General features: G+C 49.4%; 1 protein-coding gene across 2 annotated transcripts in view; it reads left to right on the top strand.

Annotated features, from left to right (window-relative positions):
* STARD9 (StAR related lipid transfer domain containing 9) overlaps positions 1 to 24,241 on the top strand; it is a 460,180-nt gene that overhangs the window by 118,566 nt on the left and 317,373 nt on the right. For both annotated transcript variants that reach the window (XM_085627236.1, XM_085627235.1), the window contains exon 3: positions 11,367 to 11,483. In XM_085627236.1, coding sequence (XP_085483362.1) covers positions 11,367 to 11,483 — 117 coding nt within the window. The remainder of the gene's footprint in view (positions 1 to 11,366; positions 11,484 to 24,241) is intronic.

Genomic DNA, 24,241 nt, shown 5'->3' with positions numbered 1-24,241 from the left:
CTAGGCATAACACTTTTTTCGAAAAAAAACATGAGTAAAACATGTCTCCGTCTGTATTCGTTTAAATAAACTTGAAATTGTAGGCATGTAACTGCCAAGGATATCAGACATGAAACAATCAAGATATCGGCAATTAACAGGAAATAAAAATGGCGAAAATCATATCAAGCCAGATATAAGACATATATTGTGCAACATATGTAAGCATATTTAAATCCACAATTAAAAATATAAATAATAAAGTGCTTAGGGATATTATTCATCAAAATCCTTAGGATCGAAAGGCAACTATAAAGACCTCAATGGATAATAAAATTATAGATCTGTATTATGCTCGAAAGGATACTTCAGCCGCTTCATTAGTAACCCTACAGCATAAACATATCTGCTTACAGCATATACAATAAGGGAGTTGGTGTCAGTCCTAAGTATCCTAAAAGCAGGTAAATAATGTCTGAGGCCTACATTTCTACACTCTGACCCGCTTACTTCATGCTCTTTCCACAGCTGGCAAAAAAAACAAGAGGCGATATGTGTCTTTATTAGTATCCTTGCAAAATGGACAGAGAGACGTGCATTGGGATTCTGTTTTCATTCGCTGAGAAGTAGGCCTTCCTAAAGTGAGCCCCTCAGTTTAATGTACAGGGTTCTGGCTTGATAAGGTGAAATAGCATCCCTATAGGGTTCAAATGATGGAGTGGGCTTATGATGTAAGAACCCCTTGGTAAAGTTTCCAGGGCTTGCATTTCTGTGTTCAGTAACCAGAGAACCGATTTAACAGAATATCTGGTTCCAACCAATATGGAGAGGGGATAACTCCATAATGTTTCCATGCCTAAGGCCTAAGGCCTGAAAGTTTGATTTTATGTGACAAATTCATGGGATGGAGTGGGAGTTGGCCATATCTAAAACCTCTATTACAGCTTTCCTATATGGGACTCGATCAGGTGTGGCCCACAATCTTGTCAAAAATAAAAGCTGTTGTAGAGCAACTAGGTTGCCCACTTGCTTTAATACTGTATCAACATAGAATGGGACTTTAGGTGTACTTTGAGCTAGGATAAATAGTTTTCTCATAAATTAATTCTCTTTCACTGTTAGCTCTGTAGTATTTCCACGTCCCAAAATTTTAGCCCCATACAGAGCAGCACTCTGGACTTTGGCACGGTAGATCTCAATGGCTGGCAGTACAGATCTTGGGGCTGTTATTTTATATATTTTAGCAACCGCAGAGGCACCATGTAACCAGGTAATGCTACTTTTTGTGCAGTGTTGAAGACCTTGAGGGGGAATTATCCAGTCTAATTCCTAATAGTCAAATCAATCTACCCTCTGCAGCATGGAACCCTTCAATTTAACGCGGTCTATAAATGATTTATGGTGATTGAAAATCAAACTTTGTTTTAGCTGTGATCATCTCCAAACCGTTCTCGTCACAAAAATCTGAGACTATATATATTAGGTTTTATAACCCCATGGGGGTCTGGGATATTAAGAGGGTATCATCGGCAAACAAAAGAGCCAGTATAAGAATTCTACCTATCTTGGGGAGTTGCGAGTACAATCTTGCAAATAGTTTACGACATCATTAATATAAAGGGAAAATAAGGTAGGGGCCAGGACACAGCCCTATCATACTCCTCTCTCTCCGGGTATGTGATTGGTAAATTCTCCACGTTTTCTACATCCCACTTGTTCAAAATTAACCTGGTGTAATCTTACAACAATATCTAGCAATTCAGACTCTATGCCCCGTGATCTTAAAGTAGACCATAGTTTTTGTTTTGGAACCAATTGTGGTGGGCTAAAAGATTCCAGAGGGCAATGTACTTCCAGGGGCTACTATGTGCCGGAAGGCTTCTGTATTATTGGTTTTAGGGGATGCCACAAGGTTAACCCAATTGGAGTCCATCCAATTCTGTTTGGTCGTAGCGAGGATTTTCTTACGCTTAGTTTTTATAATCTCCAAACGTCTGTGAATCACATTGCTTTACAGCCATGATTAGCTCTGGTTTGGCCTTCCTGCAACTGGCATTGTACCAAGGAGAAGACTGAAGCATCAATTGCTTGGAGAGTTGCTTTTCAGATGTACATAGAGTTTTTAGCACAATAAACAGACTGTGATGTAGCTAAAAAAAAGAGACTTTACTAGAAGCGTTATCTGCAAGGGGACCAATGATAAAATGTAATGTATTATAGAGTTGAGTCATTAAGTCGGGCTTGTAAGAAAGTTTAGACCATTTTATCGATCTTTTGTTCTTACCAAGTGACAACTTGTCTCAAAAGTTCTCTAGATTTTTTAAGCAGTAAAAAAGGTTGGCAGTAAAGATAAAATAAGAGGCTCATGGTCACTGCCATATCTTGCAAGTACACCAAAATCACACATTGCTTGCCATATTTCATAGTCTAACAGCATATAGTCTATCCTGCTACTCCTCCGCCCCCCCCCAGTAAAAGTGTATTCCCGAAGTCCATCTGATTTACATCTGCTGTTACAAGCACGCAAACCATACTTCAACATCAATGACTTGAGTTTGATAACAGTATTAGACCATGTTTTTAGTGGTTCCCCTTCCAAGCTTTTGGATACCTCTGGCCACATCCTCAGGGTCAGTCATAGAATCAATAAAAGATATGGGTTCAAATGTTACGTTAAAATCACCGCCAGTAACTAGCAGATGAAGTGATAATCTGTTCAACAAGTGGTGGTCAGGTTTGGCCAATGTGGGGGAATATTTATTTGGGCTCACAGAGCGATTATAGAGAAAAAACTCACAGTGGCACCATTAAACCTCCTCATAGTCAAGCCAATCACATCCAGGGAATCAATTATCAGACAATTTATAGACAAATTTAGTGAAATTGGTGACCAGATTAAAATCTCACCGGAAGGGCAGCCAGCTCTGGGCTGGGTAGCTTCAATACTGTGTTTTGTGTAACCAAGGATATACAAAGGTTCAATAGAGCAAGTCTCTTGAAGCATGATTAGATTGAAATGGCCAATAATGTTTAACCAATTTGGGTCAATTAGCTTAGCATACTGCCTTGCAATGTTCCATGACAGTAGCTGTAAGGTAGAGGAACTCTCTAACCCTGCCAATGGTAAAGTGAGTGGATTGTGAGAATTAAAATTATGAAAACTTGAAGCGTTAACAGATGGAGAAATAGTCTTTAGGCTCACGGGAGCTTTTTGTAGGTTACCGGGGTCTGGGTGAAACGTTTTGATCCCCTCATTGGAATGTCCAATATTAAGTCAATCTACTTCGATTAGGGCAGGAGCCAAGGGGTCCATATGTAGAGCTGATTTTTTAAAATATGTAGTGTCTGAAGGAATTAGCCTAGAAGAAGGCACGATTTAGATAACTCCCTTGCTCTTGGGTAACAGGGGATCCCTCTTGGGTGATTATATCTTTACAGATTAGAGTGGATCCAGTGAATTGTTATCAATGAATGATTCCTTATTTTCCCTTTGACCTGGTTTCATCTTGGGTACATTTGTCATGTAAATTTGAGACTCTCCTCCGAAACCTTTCTGAGACATTAGTTCAGGATAATCAGGGTCATACTTATTGGTTCTGCATGAGTAAATTCTTTCATTCAACCCATGAGTTGTGAAACGAGGGGTAGTGCCTCCTTCTACACTCCTCGTAGGATAAACGTAATGAGCTATTTTGAGATTCCCACGATTCATCAGCGAGCCATCAGAGCTCTGTAAGGACAACGATTTCCCCCTATTGTTACTAGTTAAGACTACATGGCCCTTCTGTCCAGAGGTCCTTCTTTGCTTCATTCATATATCAATAATTCCACTGCCATTATATGGAAATGTTGACTTGTTTTGCGTGTGGATATTATCTAGGGCAGCAGCTTTAGGGGCTGGACGGCTAGAGGACTCAGTCCTTCGAGAGGCGGAGAGGCAATAGCTGAAGTTGCAGTCTCCTGGAGGTCTCTTAACCTACAGTTTAATGAGAAGATTGCTTCTTTTATAGACAGGAACTAATATTTCAAGTAGTCTATGATGCTCTTGATTTCCAAATGACCATGTTCCTGGTTTCCAGCCTTATGGACAGCCACAGGTGCTTTTGGTCTCACTGGATTTGTCTGCAAAAGCAAGCGATCAGTACTACCTGAGCTGTCTGGGTGGAGTTGCAAAGTGGGCTCTCTCTGTGAGTTAACATCAGTTGTACCAAAGATTTCATTATTGTGATAATTGGGCGGCTGACCCCACCTTGAGGCGGGGTGGAAGGGCCTGTGATCTCAGTTTTAGAATCATAGGTGTCATCTAAGAGCTCGTTAGGGGCAGAGGTGGATTTCTTAGTGAGTGCGCTTTTAGCTTTTGTAGTGGCTGCATAAAAATGAGTACTTTTACTAGTGACTGCAGCTTTTTCCTTTCTTTGTTCAATATACTTTCTAACTCCACAATCAACTTGTGCAGTTTTCGCTTGGGTGTCTCGCAGCCGACCACTGGCTCTTATCCTCTATGTGAGGGAGCGTCCACCGCCTTCCTTTTCCCCACAATTCAAGAGGTTATTCATTCAATAGCGAGGTCATGTGCCCCAAAAATCATGTCTATTAAAATGCCATCACCTAAGGCATGAGTCATAAGCGGCTTTACGTAGTTGGTACTTAGTTATTTATTTATTTATTTATTTTTTTTAAAACCTTTATTCAGTTTATCCGGGACACAGCTATTCAGCCGACAGCCCGGAGGTTCGGCAGCATAAATGAAGCAACATAGAAATGCAGTCACACTGAACAAACAGGAGACTCAAATGAAGGTTCAATTTTTAAAGAAACACCAACACAAACCAAACCCTTGCAAGGCGTTAAACTTCGAGTGCACCTGAGGGGTGCCCATCAGGGGAAGTCCGTCCCATTCGTCTACCAAAGACAATACTATAATGAGGGGAGGGAGGGGGAAGGCAGAGACCCACAATAGGCAATCAATCATCCACAATACGCATATAGCCGGAAAGAATGTCAAGGGGGGAGCTGCTCTTCTGGCTGATCCAGGTCAGGGGGCAGACATATGTCCCCTCTATAGCGATTCCATCGCCCCCATACTGCATGCCATTTCCGCGGGCGCCCTCTAGCACAATACACCGTCTTTTCCCTGAGCATGCACCAGTCCATATTTTCCTTCCACGCTGCCAGCGCGGGGGGCACTGCCGAGCCCCACAGGCGAGCAACATCCCGCTTGGCCACCATGTTCCCCAGGGTAACCCACTGAGTCTGTGCGTCATCTAGATCGGTAGGACCCCAGACGTTCAAGAGACAACACCGCGCCTCCGGTTGCATGACAATGCCCGTCACCTCCCCCATCACTGCATGCACTCGCTTCCAAAACTCCACAATCACTCCGCATTCCCAGATAATATGGAGGAAGGTGCCCACCATGCCACAGCCTCGCTTACATAGACCCTCCTCCGAAAAGCCCATATGGACCAGCCGAGGACCTGTCACGTAGACTCGATGAAGTATTTTGAGCTGGACCAGCCGCAGACGCGACGGAATCGCAACCTCCTTAGGAGAGGAGACTGCATATTGCCAGTCCTCATCGTCCAGTTCGAGGCCGTCCCTAGTCCATTGATCCCGCAGCCCACGAAGAAGGTCAGCCCGGACATTAATCAGCTTCTTATAGATGAGAGAGATCGTGCTCTCCGGCATATGACCATCCAGAATTCGGTCCTCCAATGGAGAGGACGCAGGCACCCTCTCACCCTCTATAAGGACCGATCGCAAGGCGTGACGCACCTGGGCATATCAGAAAAACTCAGTGTTCCCCAACTCATACTCCTTCTGCAGCACCTCAAAGGACTTCACCTCGCCCCGAGCCAGCAAGTCTCCCACCCTTGAGATGCCGATCAAATCCCATTTCTCAAACCCTTTTATATGCCAAAGCTTCCCAAGGATATACGAGTCAAATAGCGGGGTAGCAAGGGTAAGTCTGCCCTTCCAACCTAGGGAGTCCGTCGCCAACTTCCACACCCGCACCGCCACCCGAGTGGGCCCCGTAAGGGACGAGTCCAACGACTTCGTGTACAATGCCCTGTGGTAATTACCGCCACTCAGTAGCCACCGATCCATAGCGAAGCCGGGGCTCGACGCCGAGCCATAGACGCCATGATTAATCGCGCACAGCTGGGTGGCCCAGTAGTATCTGCGAATGTCCGGAAGCACAATGCCACCATCGTACCACGGAAGCGTCAACTTAGCGATCGCTATACGTGGTCGCCCATCCCACAATAGCGAGCGTTGGAGGCTCTCGACCTCTCTAAAATAACTAGTCGGGACCCAGTCAAGAGTATTCTGCAATGCATAAAGAAAACGGGGAAGAGACATCATTTTAAACAGTGCGGCGCGTCCGAGGAGAGAGAGCGGCAGCCTCCGCCATCCCGCCGCATCCCGCCGCAGACGCGCCAGGGGGGGGAGCAGATTCTTCTCATATCGCAGGATGGGGTCAGTGGAGATGTAGATCCCAAGATATCGGAAGCCCTGCTGGGCGATCTGGATCGAACAGTTTCGGGGGACAGGTGGAATATCGCCACACAGTACATACAGATGCGACTTTCCCCAGTTGATAACAAGGCCCGAGTTCCTACCAAAGGAAGTCAAAACGTCGCAGACCACTATGAGAGACTTCTGGGGCGAGGCAAGGTATAATAAGATGTCGTCGGCGTAAAGTGAGACACGATCCTCATAATCGGGCGACCATCGGAGGCCACGTATACTCGGGTGCCATCTTATCCACGCTGCAAGCGGCTCAAGAGCAAGGGCGAACAACAAAGGCGACAGGGGGCACCCCTGCCGGGTGCCTCTCCCAAGCTTGAACGGCCTGGAAGCCCTCCCGTTTACCACAACACTAGCAAGGGGACCCTCATAAAGCAACCTCACCCAGCCAACAAATCCGGGTCCAAAGCCAAACTTAGCTAGTACCGCCCACAGATATGCCCACTCCACCGTGTCGAACGCCATCGTGGCGTCAAGTGACGCCACAATAGCCGGTTCCCGCAGCGTGTCCACCCTAGCGATCACACCGTGGAGGCGCCTAAGATTCAAAGCAGTGTTACGATGAGGAATGAAGCCCGATTGGTCCGGGTGGATCAAATCCTCAAGTACTCGGACCAAGCGGTTCGCCAGGACCTTAGCGAGGATTTTCGGCTCAGCGTTAAGAAGCGATATAGGCCGATAGGAACTACATTTGTCCCGAGGCTTACCGTCCTTATGTATCGCCACTATGGTTGCCAGTCGTTGATCAAGCGGCAGATATCCGTTCCCCCGCGCCTCCACGAACATGGCGCGCAGGTGAGGGGCGATCTTATCCGGACATAGCTTGTACAATTCGATAGGCAAACCATTTGGACCGGAGGCCTTACCCGAGTTCAACGCCCGAATGGCCCCCGCCACTTCATCAGCCGTTATATCACCATCCAGGTCTTCCCTATCTACGTCAGAGAGGCAGGGCAGAGCAATATCACGCAAGAGGTCACACGAGTCCGCTGTCGTCCTGTCCGAAACCGAGGTGTACACTACGCGGAAATAATCCGAGAAACATTGGACGATACCGTCGGGGTCAGTGACAATCGCTCCCTCCTCCGTCGTTAACTCCGGCACCACTCTATTGACCCGCTCTTTCTTGTCCAACCAAGCTAGCAGTTTCCCGGCCTTGTCCCCAACATCATACAGACGGCCCTGCTGCTCCCTACTAAGGGTCTTGGCAGCATTCTCCACCAAATCCCTGTACTCCGACTGCTTCAAACTCAGATTATGCAGCGTTTCCTCTTCCACCCCCTCCTCTAGGGTCTTTTCTAAAGCCGCAATCTCATCCTCAATCTGCACCACCTCGGCGTCCGTCCGTCGCTTGGCGGCCACCACCAGTGAGAGGGCCTCCCCTCTCAAAACGGTCTTAAACGCCTCCCATAGAGACACCGCCGAATCTACCGAATCCTGATTGTCCCGGAAATAGTGATCAACTGCCTTCAGCAGCGCCCTGCGCGTCTTGGGGTCACGAAAGTACCAGGGGTTAATAGGAGCAACCCTACCCCCTCCCACCCGGCCAATATCAAAACGGACCCACACCGGGGAGTGGTCAGATATGCCGCGTGCCATATGTCGAGCTTCAGAAACTAGCGAGGCATTCGCAGCCAGGGTGAGCACATAATCAATCCGGGAAAGACTCCCATGCGCCCCGGAGTGAAAGGTATACTGGCACTGAGCAGGGTGCAGGAGCCTCCAGCAATCCACAAAGCCAAAAGTGTCCATGAAGTCCGGAAGCCACTTCTTGGCCCCCCCGGTATCCCTGGGCGGGTGTCTATCGAGCTGCCCAGAACCAACAGCAACTTAGTTATTTTTTAATGGGGGCAATTTGTATAAAACCCTCTCAAGCCAAGGCGAAACAGATAGATCTTACCGATTTGTTTTTAGCCGGCACAAAGTAATCAAGTTGCTAGACTGATAGCAAAGTCAAAAGGGGTGGCTTGGCCTGGCCAGGCTCTGCCTCTCCCGTCCCGGCCTCTTCCTGGCGCAGGACTGGTCTACCCTAGGTCCGGGTGCATCGCACAGAAGGTGATGGAAGTGCTCTGTATAGCATCAGGTGAGCACTGGGCCCCTTCCACCCCTCCCTAGTCATGGGAATTCTGGGACAGGTAGTCCCTCCATAAACAGCGCCTCCCACGGAGCAGGTTCTGGTGGTGGGCTACATAGCGCCAGGTGATGGCAGTGCTCTATATAGCGCCAGGTGAGCACTGAGGCCTCCCCCTTCCGCCCCCTCCTTAGTCATGGAAATTCTGGGGCAGGTAGTCCCTCTAGAAACAGCGCATCCCATATAATTATTATGGTAGCTGTGCCTTTAAAGAAAGTTGTGCACCTACCACTCTTTCATTTCTGCGTGGGTGGGATGGGGAACGGGGTGGTTAGGGACATAAACTGATTCACGTCAGTTCTTTTTTAGGGACATAAACTGATTCACGTCAGTTCTGTTTTTTAGTGAAACCTACTCTGCACTTAGCACCCCTTGTGTATCATTCTCGTGATCTCACCTGCTTGGTCTGAAATGGATCAGCGGTGGAAACTAAAAGAACACAGAGGAATGTAAACTAGCAGTTAGTAATATTGAGACCGTGGTTGGGGACAAGTATTTAAACCTGCCCCCACCCACTGGCCATCCTCTTTGTTCCCTGCTGGACACGCTGTCACCCTCCCAACCGCTTACCCTGCGTGCCGGCGGGATGGCTGGCAAAAGAATTGAACGTATTAATGTATACATTTGTGTTGCAAGCAGAGTTACAGGGCGATCCGAAGTCTGATTGGTACGAGGGGTACCCTTTCAGGAGGACAATAGGGGTGCCTTATGCCATAATCCCAGGAGTCTTTACGGCAGTACCCTGGTTGAAAAACGTCGGCGCCCCGCTAGCCCTTCGGGCAGTTGTAAGCCTGAGCAACCAGGGGCTTGCCATGCCACTCTCCGCCCCTAAAAAGCCGTGAGTAAAGTTATGTACTGGTGGTCCATGGTATGTAAGGGGGATAACATCACATAAATGGTAGCACCTATTGGGTTGGCCACGGTGCAGTTTGACTCATTAGGCGGGCAGGGCAGGTTAGGTCAGTCACCGCTGCCTACCCTTGGATCGCCCGTAAGTTAACCCACCACGTTGGCATACTCCTTGTATGAAATAAAACTGCACCAATCTGCTTTCCAACAAAAATTGTGTGGACTGATTACTTTGTGCACCACAACTAATTACTGCTAAGCGGGGGGGTTGCCGATATTGGCACTAAGAGGAATGTAAACTAGCAGTTAGCAAAATTGAGACACGTGTCCTACTTGCACAGAACTGGTTGCCCATCCATGCTCAGTTAATCTTACTTCCTTGTCCGTGGGGCTTCAGGCTTCTTGAGTGACTTCATCCTGGCTGGCCTCAGTGTGTATTTTGGGCCTCTGCTGCTTCTGTTATTTTTGGTTTGTTCCGTTTTCCGGTGATTATTTTCGCCTCTGGGATGGACGAATGAGGCTTTCAGCGTCTCACTGCCCCATGTGTGGACCACGATCTCTAGAAAACTGAGTGAGAAAGGGACTTAATTGAACTTTCCTAAATTGTTTCTCCAATATCCGCATAATTGTTAACTACTAGTAGAAGTTTCAAAGGATGAATCACAAAACAGCTGATTCAACACAAAAAACTAACAAGTTACAGAAAACAGATAATTTATTTTATAAACAAAAGATATTTGAGATTTATAAAATTGATTATGCAGAATTTGGCCCACCTTTATTACACACTCTCTCCATTCAATTAATTCAATCTGAAGTCACACGACCCTTCAGACGTAACACACATATCAACTACATGTTAGATACATACAGCACCACTTGTTAGAGTGAATTAATGGTTGACGTGACTGATACTAACCTCCTCTGGTGTTTAGAGTCAAACAAATCGGAGGTGATCTCCACATTGGCGTGGCTCCATTGCTCTTACGTACGTATTCAGATCAAGAGTAAGGGTGTCTGTGTCTTCACTGTGTCACCCTGCCTTTGAGTTTGGCCAGCAGCAGACATTTTGAGAAGTATTTGAATGGTTGCTGGCCTTTATGTTGATTTTTAGGGATCACTGGGCGGTTTGTCTGCTGAGGGTGGATCCACTTATCAAGGATATCTCTGAGTCGTTCTCTTTTCAGATGCTTTCTGAACTGGAGAAGCCCGGTTAGTGATTCAGCTGAGCGCACTCCAACTTTTAGTCCTTAGACTTCTAGTGCTCTTCGTCTGTGCTTCAGCGGTTTGAGTTTTTTTCATTTTCTTGTGAGAATTTGATGAATTGTAAGCTCTGGCTGGCACAAATTTGAGCCTCAGGTTTTTTGGAGATACCCAGAACCACTGTCCCGTTGAACTGAATTTGGTGGCTTAGTGATTTATTCCTTTAACTGTCCCAATATTAGATTGTAGCTCTACCCGCCTTGTAAATGGAGGCAGGCGGGTGAATAAAGGAGGTGTAATATGTCTCATCCTCAATTGCTTTTCCAGCACTGAGAGTGCTCAATACTCCAGTCTCGTCCTGCATGAAGTTGACTCGCGGGACGAGACCAGGACAGGGTGACAAATGCCAACACTTTTATCCTGACTTAAAAGTCTTATTGACACATTTTCCTGCACTTTGCTCATATAAGGTATATTGATATTGTTTTAACAAACTGTCATACAGTTCTCAGTGATCAAATTCTTTAGTTAAAAGAACTCCGTTGCTTAAGTTGCCGCAATTCAAGAAGTTAGATGTGGGGAGCTGGAAACCTCTCAAAACAGACCGCATTCTTTTAGAGCAAACAATACCAAGTGATGAGTTTGTAACACGTTGCCCTTTTGTTCCCATCAGCTGGATGGCCGACTTGAGTACTCCGGAGAAGCCAGAAAAGGCGTTCTAGAGTTCGGCTTTGATTACTGCTACTGGTCGGTTGACTCTGAAGACCCCAACTATGCCTCTCAGGAAGTGGTGAGTGAGAGTCTTATTGTTGCCGTTAATTTGTAGATTTATTCCTCACGTAAGGTTTGCAAGAGTAGTGGCTACTATCCAGGTCTTGCGAATGTAGAGAATGCTTCATCCATGTATTACTATACGTAGCCATGTTTGAAACAGAGCTATTCATGCTAATGGTGTAATGCCTATGGAAAGAGAGACATAGGCATATGTAAACTGGTGTCTGAATATATCAGGTCCACAAACGAGACAAAGGCAAAATGTTGCCATGCATTGGTTTGTAGAGCAGTGACATAGAAATGCTGTTTATCACTGGCAACAGCAATTTGGTTCCCGAAGACCTGGAGCCATTTTAAAGAAGTTCAGCATCTGGCCTGGCCCTCTCACTGTCACTCTTCAGTATGAAGGATGTTACAGATGTGCTGCGATACGTGTTGCTAGTATCCAAACTACCCTATAGATATGGGCATATCCGGTGTGTGACGCTAACTCCCCCTCCCCCCTCTTATACAATATACTTGTGGAATACCATTATCTAGGCCTGGTTTCTACTCAGCATCACTTCTCATCCCTTGGTTTCAGTTTTCACATTTTCCGTTACATGTATTGGCCCACACGTTCCTTTCTACAAAGTGTTCTTAGCAAACACCCCAAAAGTATCTGAAAGTTTCTACAACTGGCATGAGCAACCTGGGTGCTGTGGCCAAAGATATATATGAGTTCTGGCATTTACCCTTTTAAGAGCGTATGGTATGTGTGTGATTGTGGAGGTCGGCAGTGATATCATTGTGATACTTAAGTGTGTTGTGATTAGCGATGTCTCCCTTGATTACATCAGCGGAGACACAGTTGATGCATTACGAGATGCCACCTATTAGGTTATCAGAAAAGCACTGACGGGCTGATTCACAAAGGTAAATTTACACTTGGTAGTAAGTCTACTACTTTCTTGGAATTCAAAAACTATGCTTGGAGTTTTACGACTCCACACTCCCTATATTAATGTCTGCGGAGTTCCGTGCACCCGGAGAAGCTGTAGTTAGGACGGAGAACTCCGCACACATAAATATAGGGAGTGCGGAGTCATAAGACTCCATGCGTAGGTTGTGAATTACATTTTATAGTAAGTGTTGTAGTTGTACATAATGTACTACAAAGTGCAGTTTGTGAATCTGTCCCTGAGTATTTACGTCTGTGTTGCTAATCAGCTTTCAGATTTGACCAGTTCTTGAGTTTGAGTCAAACCCTTAGTGATACCTGATTGCAGTTATTTTAGTTAAATGTGAATGTTTGTAATATGCACAGAAACTGTGTGGCACTGTTAAGCTTCATTTTACTTTAACACTGTGTTTTCTTTCAAATTCTGTCTGAAGGGAGATGAGGCCATACTGAACACTCAGCTGCATGGCCACTTTTGGTTACACATTGAATTCTAATAATGTCGATATATATGCACAATAATGTACATATTCTTATAGCCTACTCAAGCTATCTTCGGCATAGTGAGTAGGCTCTGCTGCTGTGCTTATGATGTGTTGCAGAGGTGATACTTTATAAGTAAGCAGAATTAGAATTGAACTGAGAAGAACCAAAGAGATATCTGAAGACAATGTGAACTTCAGGGACAGGAGACAGGGCCAATAGGAAAACACAGGCCCCATCTCATAGGATTTCTCTGTATACACCCCAGGTACCACGGTTAGTGTAGTTGCAAGTGAAATGTAAGATCAACATATGTTTTATCAAAGTGTGCTTGTAAGAAACCCTCCAGGCAGACTCAATACAGCATGTTCAAATATTTTTCTAGGTTCTGTGGAAAAGCTCCAAAAAAATCTTGCTTGGGAGCAGTAAAGACTCCTTAAATTATCCTTAACTCATTCTTAGGTTGTGTGGGGCGTGTTCAAGACTTACTCTGAGGGAGGTGCTGGAGGGTTTGGGGAAGGAACCAACAATTGCAATAAGCCATACTATGAAAGAATAAACAAGCACTGGCAACGCGAATAGGCCTGGTTTTAAAGAAACGTTGTATGGCAATGTGGAGCATGACACATAAATAGCATGGGAATGGATATTTATTTGTGAGAAAGCAACATATTGGTATAGGTGTAAAGGTCAGGTGATAGTTGCACTTTCAAGCCAGACCTAAATATCCATGTAATTTAATGACCGCCCTCCTCCCATCGGTGCTGCTGCTGGAGAAAAGCACCTTGAAATTATGTAGCTATCTAATACACTTTAATAGCATTACAGTGTCATGTGTGCCCCTGAAAGTTCAACCTCAGGCAGCTGGATAAATAAACAAAATAATCACAGCTGTGTGGAGGGCGAGCACTTTTTTTGTGGGCGCGCATAACTTCTGACCAATCTAAACATACTCTTAGCTCCCAGCATGTGGGCGGAGCCAAAGCCCCTCGCTAGTGATGTTCATATAATCGGCTGGCGACAGCTGCACTGTCATGCCGACAATAAAAAGTTACGGTACAAGACACATTTATGAAATTTGAAAATATATTCGGAAGTGAAAACATTCAAACAAATTCAAGTTATGACAGTGTGAGCATCCGTTCACATGGAAGTCTTTGGTAGTAAATTTGTGTAATCTGCATAGCGTGATAATTGATTCCCATTAAGCTATACAAATTGCAAAGGTTTTGCAAGTGTAGAGTGGCATTTGCTCTAGTTGCAGCAACTTGATTGCCTTGAAGTATGTACAGCTGTGGGCTCATTTTTAAAAGCCGCAATACGCTCGTCAGCGTAATGATCTTTTAATCTGATCATTGTTTTAAAGACTGTAACCGTATGTTCTAAATGTTTAACATTTTTATGGTGCACTTTGTCTTTATGTTCTTATTGGTATACATGGTGTTTTTATATGTATGCATTTATATCTTTTATGATCTGCTTTTGATTGATCAAATAAAGATTATTGATTGATTGATTGATTGATTGATTGATTGATTGATTGATTGATTGATTAATTGAGTTCCATTAACTGGGTTCAGATGTGGGCTTTTAGCAGGCTTTAGGGTTAATGAGGTTAATCTGCTACTGATGTGGGCTCCTGAGTAAGAGCCTGAGGCCAGTGAGGGAATTTAACCTTCAGATTTAGACTCTGGCCTGGAGCAACATTTAGTCTAGCTTCCAAGATTGTTGGCACGGTGTGTACTGGCGTTCACGACTACAGATACCCTGAGCTCACGATGAAGAATGAAAGTTGCAGACAGAACAATTCAGGCAGAAGTAGGTGCTGTAAAGTACCTATTGGTGCGTACAGGGTCATCAGAATTAGTTGGGGTTTCTTGAAGTCAGTTCTCCTTCGGTTCATTTTTCAGAGCTTGGACGCACTCATCTCTCAATCCTGGTGGGATCGAGCAAAACAGGGGTACATAGACTAATTATTTACACAAATTATTACATAGAATGTACTGCATATTGAATATAAGTCTTGGCTTCAGCAATCTGTTTTATGTTTTTCTTACTAAATGCAATGGAGGACTTCCAATGTGTCAGAAAACTAAACCGAAGATTATTCAAGCATTATTTCTTTATTACCACTTATTTAGATGCATGTGCTAGTCATTCTTTTCAACTGCCTCCGTCCCAACAAGAAGTCTCGAAACCCCCCTGAATCACCCCAATCATTCCGCGTTTAATTGTTTTTTCAGGTATTCTGTATTATCGCTTCTGATGATTCATTATTCTTAATTTTATTGTTTTAACCTGATCTGTCAATAACATGGTGGATTTTCTTTTGTGTGACATACATTTATTATGCTGTACTTTGTTGTGACATTCTTTATTTTTATCAATAAATCTTTTTTTGAACTTAAAAATGCATTATTTCGTTGGGCAAATTTACAATGGATATGTATAATTAATTAAAGTATTTGAAAGAGGACTGTCAAAGTTTTCAGGCATTGAAGCCAAATCTAGTGAATTATTGTTTTCGTCATGCATTAGCACACATTTTCTGAATAGCACTGGACCACACTCAAGTTACCAGTGTAATAAACACAGGAGGAAAGGGTTGGGCCACTCCAAAGAATTATACAAAGGATAAGGCAGATTTTCAGGCCTTAGACCTCAGCGGTAGGCAAAACAGAGGTGTAGAAAAGTTTGTGAAGCAGGCAGCTCAGAGGGGATCCTTTTGGCAGCATTGAGATACAGAAGAAAAATCGGTGATTTATTACAATAAAATCACTTGATGCACACTAATGTCTATGTTTGTATTCGCTAATGCTTAAAGAAAGGATGCTAATTAACATTCACAGTCAGAATTTTTAAAGTTGTCTATATAACTATATTGAAGATGAGAGAATGACACAGACCTACAGGTCATGCCATCTTCATCTGCCAGTGTTCAAAGTGATTTTATTATTCATATTTTGTTATAACTATTATTATAAATTTAAAGTGAATCTAGGAACTCTTTCAGAGCAAATAAAGAGAATGGGTAAAGCAGGAGCAATGAGTGAATCGATCAGACTCCTTGCAGATTCTGATTCTCTACCAAATCTCATTATATATATATTATCTACTGGCGGTCGCCAGTAGATAGTTATAGTTAGGACCGAGTTTCCATAGGAAATCTCAAAATTCTTTTGAATAACTTTGGCGCCGGTTGACGAATCCTCCCGAAGTTTTCAAAACTAATGGGGCGCTCCGTTCAGCTCCTACCCTGAAAGTCTCGGGGTGATTCGTCAAGCGGGGGCCGAGAAAAAGGGGGGGTCCCAAAACGCGTTTGCCCCATGCATTTTTCCATAGGACCTTTAGTCGCAGCTACAGCCCGAACGGCTGAACAGAATGACTTGAAATTTGGCAGAGAGGTATCCATAAGGTCAAGGAAGTGCCTTTCGCAGGTCTGGTGTAAATCTATTCAGTATTTCCTGAGAAAATAGCATTTAAAAGCATATCAATATCTATACGCGTGCAGGGTGCGCGCACTGTGCAAGCCCTGTGCGCGCACCCTGCCGTGCGCGAGCGTAATTCTGATTGGTTGTTAGATGTCAGTAAACATTCGAATCGGTCGAAATCAGGAAGTGTCGGCCGCCATTTTGTCTGTCACACTGAAAAGGAAAGGTGGAGAACGTGAATAGGGGTCAGAGTAGGGAGTTCTTGACCCCCTAGCCATTGTCCAGGGGTCACAGTAGGACCACGAAGGGCAAAAAAAAAGATTTTAATTTTTTTTAAAAACATCGCGAGGTGCGCGCACTCTGCGCGCACCCGAAAAAAAACATTTTAAAAAATAGAAATAAAAATAAAAATTACTTTGCCACTCCCCTCTCTTTGTCAGGGAGTCCCTGAAGGTTTACTAAAGTAGAAGAAAATGATTTTTTTTAAAAACGTCATTGGGTGCGCGCAAAAAAATATTGACATATAGATTCAAAAAACAAGTTTTTGTGTTTAGATTTTAGGTGGCTCTAAAAAGAGCCCTTGAGTTAATGTAGGGACAGAGGAAGAGAAAAACGAAAAAAAAAAATAACAAAACTATGGCCTAGTGCAAAGGTGCTCCTCAAATTTTCTCTGAATGAGATCAACACTGCTCTCACCCATAGTAATAAGAGTAGCACAATCCATGCAACGTGTACTCATCCTCCCAAAACAAGGACGAATATCCAGAGGTGTGTAAGAGGGTGAAGGCACCATCGCAGAAGAAGTGCTCGGCTGAGCTGGCGAAGATGTGCTCGGCTGAGCTGCTGCAGATGTCGTCGGCTGAGCAGGTGGAGGGTTTGCTCCAGAAGCTTGACGAAAAGTCACAGGATGCATTTTCTCAACATGCCTCATCATTGTATGAATACTAAAAGAGTACTTCTTATTAGCATTCCCACGTGACAAGATGCGGTGACAAAGTATGCAGGTGACCTTTGGTGCATTCACCTTCTTTTGTCCCTCAGGAAATGTGAATGTTGGACAGGCCACACGAAGGGCTTGCTCCCTCCCCGCACGACAGGGCCCGAGCTCCGGCCCACCAGGCATAACCCACGAAAAGCACCTGTACCCCGTCCCCCGACGGATCTTCTGCCCTCGGACCTCTACTCATCACGGGGCCCAGCCCCACCGGCTCCCCCGGCCGGTTCAAGCCGCCATCTTGGGCCCTGCACCACGAGGCCGCGTGGCCTCGCCCCGACCCTAACCCCGGGCCTGACCGGCCCCGACATCCCGGCACCACCATCCACCCGGGAGGTGAGCGGACCACTTGGCAGGTCAATGGGAGGACGAAGTGTCAAGAGCTCTTCCCCCGCCAGGTGCCAATCGCCTCCAGCTCCCCCAGGCGCTGGCTCCACCCCCTGCTGGGTGTCTGGACACCTTCATCCCGGGCCCTCCGACCTCCAAGTGCGAGGGTCCGGACATCAAAGCGCGCCTGCCCTATAACTGGGGCAACTCCGGAGCAGGAAGGCAGTTGTATCCTGGAGTCGAGAGACACCGAGAGAACTCAGCCTTGACGGACTACTGGCGCTGCCGTAGCCCGCTCTTGTGAACCATCGTCCTGCCTGCTGGCGCTGCCGCGGCCTTCTGCAACATCCATCCTCGTCGGGACCTGCTGGCGCTGCCGCGGCCCGTTGTAACGACCATCCTCACCGGGACCTGCTGGCGCTGCCGCGGACCGTACATCGACCATCTTCCCGGGACCTGCTGGCGCTGCCGCGGACCGTGTACCGACCATCTCGACCGGGACCTGCTGGCGCTGCCGCAGCCCGTACCAACTAAACCACCAAGCTCGAGGATTGTGAGCTAGTCATCATCTCATCCGAACTACCTGACTGGTAAACAGACTGTCCCGTCCCCCCTTACCCTGCATTGAGAGACTTGAATCGAGGGGACCCCTGAGTCCAGACCTCCTTGTACCATTCAACCGTACCTTAAGAAGTGCTTATAAAGAACACTGAACCTTATCCGTGTGTGGTATCTGTCTGTGGGGGGGAAGTTACTTGTCTGTACGATCGCTGGAGACGGCTCTCCCCGGAGACCTCTCCTCTTGACCCCGGCCGACCCTCCCGGTCTGTCTACCCTTTCTAACATTGGTGGCCAGCGGCGCGATCCGAATCAACGCGTAATCGTACAGAGAGTAGCTCACCCCACGACAAAAACACGATGTCAGCCAAAGATAGCAGCTCCACCGAGAAATTCCAAATGGATAAGTTAGAAGAATACAACCACCGCGAACTGAGACAATTCTGCATAGAACTTGGCATTGCTACCACCGGCCTGAGTACCAAGGATGATCTAAAGCACGCCCTAGAGTCGTGGACAGAAACTGGGGTCGCCGGACCCTCCGACCAAAGCAGCATCACACCAGAGGGGAACGCCACGGCTCCCGAGGAGCGGGGAACGGGCCTCTCGCAGGAGGAGATCCGAGAAAGAGAAAGAACCAGATTGCACGAGTTAGAAATGGCACGACTCAAGATGGATGGGGAACTCAAGTTAGCTGAACAGAAACTCAACCTCGAGCATATGCGGCTCCGAGAAGAACGAGAAGAGAAGCAGAGACAGAGAGAGCTGGAGGAGAAAAAAATAACGCTCGAGCACGAGCGCCAACTAGCGGAGATAGAACTTCGGAAACAGAATAAAGAACTGGGGGTGCCTGAGCGACCACACACCCCGGGGCCAATCGAGAAAAAAGTCCACATCCCCAAGGATGTTGTCCGCGAGTATGTCCGAGAAGACGACATACAACAGTGGTTTAAAGCCTACGAGATCGCCATGACCTCCCACCGGATCGACCGGAGTGATTGGGGAGCCAGACTTTGGGGGAGGTTTGTCAACGAGGGTCGCGATGCCCTACTGCAGCTCCCAGATCACCAAATGTCGTCCTACGACCACATGAAGGCTGCCCTCCTCACCCGCTACGGCCTCACACCCGAGATGTACCGCCAGAGGTTCAGAGATTGCACCCGGATCCCAGGTACAACTTGGGTAGAATACGTGAACTATTTTAGCCGTGCCTTCGAGGGTTGGATCAAGGGGAGCCATGTCACCACCTACGAACAACTCTTTAACCTTATGGTATGGGAGCACCTGTCGAACAACTGTTTCGTCGAGCTCAGGCAGCACCTCCTCGACAGTAAGCTAACTGACCCCCGGCAGCTCGCCGCCGAAGCTGACCGATGGGAAAGCACCCGGGTGGGCCGGAGGGGGCCACACGAACAGAACAGAAGCAACCCAGGCCAGCACCGTCCTCGGGGAGGAGGAGGGGGCCAGGGGCGAGGGAGAGACGCCTTGCCAGCAACACCCGTGGCCAGCAACCCGCCTCCGGCCGGCCGGGGCAACCCCCCGTGGCGTCCTGGGTTCCGAGCCAACGTCACGTGCCACCGATGCCAGCGAGTCGGCCACTACGCCAATGACCCGAGCTGCCCGCAGAACCAAACACCCAAGCCCCGCCAGGTAGCTGCCGCCGCCCTGGGGGAAGAGCAATTATCGGGGGAACCAGAAGAGTATGAGCCGGCCCAGCAAGAGTGGGAACCGGCCGCCATGGTCCTGGCGTGCTTAGGGGGAAGAGACATGGTCCCACGGGCTCCCCTACCCGCTAACACCAAGAAATACGGTCAGTGGGTGACCATTAATGGACAGCGAGCCGAGGCCTTGCGTGACACAGGCGCCAGTGTGACGGCCGTCCGCTGTCACCTGGTGAAGCCCGAGCAGATCCTGCCGAACATTCTCTGCCCCGTCCGCTCGGCAGACAACTCTGAGAGTATGTGTCAAATGGCCTGCGTCCCGTTCGAATGGGGAGGGGTCTCCGGCCTGTTGAAAGTGACGGTCCGGGACGATGCCCCCGTGGACTGCCTCCTGGGGAATGACCTCGAGAGTTCCCCGTGGGCCACCGTTGAGAGAAGAGAGCACCTGGGGATGCTGGGCCTCCCGGACTGGGCCTGCGTAACCACCCGGTCCATGGCCGCCCGTGCCGTCCCCCGATCAGAAGAACCGGAATGGCCAGCACCTCCGCCCCCGGTCGCCCCAGTAGAAGACAACGACGAGGCCAGCCTCCCAGACCCGACGACCGAAGGGGACGCGCAACCCCAGAACCTTCCTGACCTGGCTCAGTGGCGTCAAGAAGGGGGGCCCACCCAAGAACAGTTCCGCCAGGAACAAAAGACCTGTCCCTCCCTCGAGGGACTCCGCCAACAAGCCTGCGCCCAGAACGCAGGGGACTCCACCGGAACTCACTGGGTCTACTGGGATAACGACCTGCTATACAGCGAGCAAAGAATCGCCGAGCTGGGGGCCGGTCGAGTACTGGTGGTACCTCTCCGCTTCAGAGACTTTCTGCTCAACCTGGCCCACGATGTCCCCCTGGCTGGACACCTGGGCCAGGACAAAACGTACAGCCGCCTAGTGACCCACTTTTTCTGGCCGAAAATGAGGAACGACGTCCTGAACCACTGCCGATCTTGCCCCACATGCCAAGCCAGCGGGAAGAGTGGTCGGAAGCTGAAAGCCCCTCTGCAACCCTTCCCTGTGGTCACCACCCCGTTTGAGAGGGTGGGGATAGACATTGTGGGGCCTCTGGACCCCCGCACGGCACAAGGACACAGGTTCATCTTAGTACTGGTGGACCATGCCACCCGCTACCCCGAGGCGGTGCCCCTACGGACCGTGACAGCTCCGGTGGTTGGCCGGGCCCTAATGGGGATCTTCTCCCGGGTAGGCTTCCCCCGAGAAGTCGTCAGCGACCGAGGCACGAACTTTATATCCAAATACATGAAGTCCCTCTGGCAACAATGCGGGGTCACCTACAGATTCACGACCCCCTATCACCCCCAAGGGAACGGACTAGTGGAGCGTTTTAACCGCACTCTCAAGGGGATGATTGGGGGATTGGAAGAGCCCCTCCGTCGCCAGTGGGATGTACTACTCCCGTGCCTCCTCTTCGCCTACCGAGAAGTTCCCCAGAAGTCCCTCGGTTTTAGCCCTTTCGAACTCCTGTACGGGCACCCGGTGCGAGGGCCCCTCAGCCTAGTAAAAGAAGGTTGGGAGATGGCCCCCCTAAAGACCCCTCCAGACGTCTTCAAATACCTCCTGGCCCTACGCAATCAGACCCGGCGCTTCAGAGAGATGGCCAAGGCGAACCTCGAGGCCAGCCAGGAGGACATGAAGAGGTGGTATGATCACAATGCCTCCTCCGTTGAGTTCGAGCCTGGACAACAAGTATGGGTGATGTCCCCCACCGAACCATGTGCCTTGCAAGATAAGTGGACGGGGCCCTTCAAAGTGGTCGAGCGCAAAAGCCCCGTCACTTACCTCATCGACCTGGGGACCTCCCGGAACCCCCTTCGGGTCCTCCACACCAACCGACTCAAACCACACTTTGTGCGCTCAGAACTCAGCCTCCTGATGGCTACGGACAGTGGGGCAGAGGAAGACTCCGAACCCCTCCCGGATCTTCTGAAGACTCAGGAGAATGACGGCTCCGTGGACGGGGTCCGGCTCTCTGACGCCCTCACTTCGGAGCAACGCCAGGGCTGCCGGAACCTCCTGCTGCAGTTCGCTACCCTGTTCTCCCTCACCCCCGGGGTCACCCCTTGGTGTTTGCACGACGTGGACACCGGGGACAGTCCCCCTGTCCGACACCGGGCCTACCGCGTACCAGATCGGGTACGGGCCTGCATACAGGAGGAAGTGGCCAAGATGCTCACAATCGGGGTCATCGAGCCCTCGGACAGTCCCTGGGCCAGTCCGGTTGTATTGGTCCCCAAAGCCACTGCCCCCGGCACCGCACCTGAACTGAGATTCTGCGTCGACTACCGGGGCTTGAACGCTGTCACCCGGACCGACGCTCATCCGATCCCCCGAGCAGACGAGCTGATCGACCGGCTGGGGGCCGCCCGCTACCTCAGTATCTTCGACCTAACAGCGGGCTACTGGCAGATCGGCCTCACACCCAGGGCTCAGGAACGGTCAGCCTTCTCTACCCCCGATGGCCACTACCAATTCAAGGTCATGCCCTTCGGCATGAAGAATGCCCCCGCCACGTTTCAACGCCTCGTGAACCAGGTCTTGGCGGGGCTCGAAGAGTTCAGCGCTGCCTACCTGGACGATATCGCTGTATACAGCCGCCACTGGCCCGACCACCTCCGTCACCTCCAAGAGGTCCTACAGGCCCTCCAGCGGGCCGGCCTCACAATTAAGGCCGGCAAGTGCCAAATTGGCCAAGGGTCTGTGACCTACCTTGGGCACCAAGTGGGAAGCGGGCTGGTGGCCCCGCTACAACTTAAGATTGCTGCCATCCAGTCCTGGCAGCCCCCCGTCACCCAGACCGAGGTCCGAGCCTTCTTGGGGCTCACCGGCTACTACCGGCGGTTCGTGAAGGACTACGGCAGCATCGTGGGGCCCCTCACGGGTCTCACGTCCAAGAACCAACCGAAGCGGATTAACTGGACCCCCGATTGTCAAGCGGCCTTCGAAAAGCTGAAGGCCGCCCTGTGCACCGCCCCGGTGCTCCAGGCCCCCGATTACAGTCGGGAATTCGTGGTACAGACCGACGCCTCCGACCACGGCATCGGAGCCGTCCTTTCTCAGTTAAACCCCGAAGGTCATGACCAGCCGGTGGCCTTCATCAGTCGACGTCTCCTGGCCCGAGAACAGCGCTGGAGCACTATCGAGAGGGAGGCCTTCGCAGTGGTGTGGGCCCTCAAAAAGCTCCGGCCCTATCTCTTCGGTACCCACTTCCGGGTACAAACCGACCATCGACCCCTGCAGTGGCTGATGCAGATGCGGGGGGAGAACCCAAAACTCTTGCGCTGGTCCATTTCCCTGCAGGGAATGGACTTCACTGTGGAGCACCGACCAGGCCAAGACCACGCCAACGCGGATGGCCTGTCCCGCTTTTTCCGCCTCGACGAAGAGAGTCCCCAAGGAGATGGGTGACTCTCCCCGCCTTCAGCTGGGGGGGACGCATTTTGGACAGGCCACACGAAGGGCTTGCTCCCTCCCCGCACGACAGGGCCCGAGCTCCGGCCCACCAGGCATAACCCACGAAAAGCACCTGTACCCCGTCCCCCGACGGATCTTCTGCCCTCGGACCTCTACTCATCACGGGGCCCAGCCCCACCGGCTCCCCCGGCCGGTTCAAGTCGCCATCTTGGGCCCTGCACCACGAGGCCGCGTGGCCTCGCCCCGACCCTAACCCCGGGCCTGACCGGCCCCGACATCCCGGCACCACCATCCACCCGGGAGGTGAGCGGACCACTTGGCAGGTCAATGGGAGGACGAAGTGTCAAGAGCTCTTCCCCCGCCAGGTGCCGATCGCCTCCAGCTCCCCCAGGCGCTGGCTCCACCCCCTGCTGGGTGTCTGGACACCTTCATCCCGGGCCCTCCGACCTCCAAGTGCGAGGGTCCGGACATCAAAGCGCGCCTGCCCTATAACTGGGGCAACTCCGGAGCAGGAAGGCAGTTGTATCCTGGAGTCGAGAGACACCGAGAGAACTCAGCCTTGACGGACTACTGGCGCTGCCGTAGCCCGCTCTTGTGAACCATCGTCCTGCCTGCTGGCGCTGCCGCGGCCTTCTGCAACATCCATCCTCGTCGGGACCTGCTGGCGCTGCCGCGGCCCGTTGTAACGACCATCCTCACCGGGACCTGCTGGCGCTGCCGCGGACCGTACATCGACCATCTTCCCGGGACCTGCTGGCGCTGCCGCGGACCGTGTACCGACCATCTCGACCGGGACCTGCTGGCGCTGCCGCGGCCCGTACCAACTAAACCACCAAGCTCGATGATTGTGAGCTAGTCATCATCTCATCCGAACTACCTGACTGGTAAACAGACTGTCCCGTCCC

Source organism: Triturus cristatus, chromosome 9 (assembly GCF_964204655.1).
Source record: "Triturus cristatus chromosome 9, aTriCri1.1, whole genome shotgun sequence".
Lineage (NCBI taxonomy): Eukaryota > Metazoa > Chordata > Amphibia > Caudata > Salamandridae > Triturus > Triturus cristatus.
The sequence above is the reverse complement of the archived record's forward strand: the minus strand, read 5'-3'. Positions and strand labels throughout refer to the sequence as shown.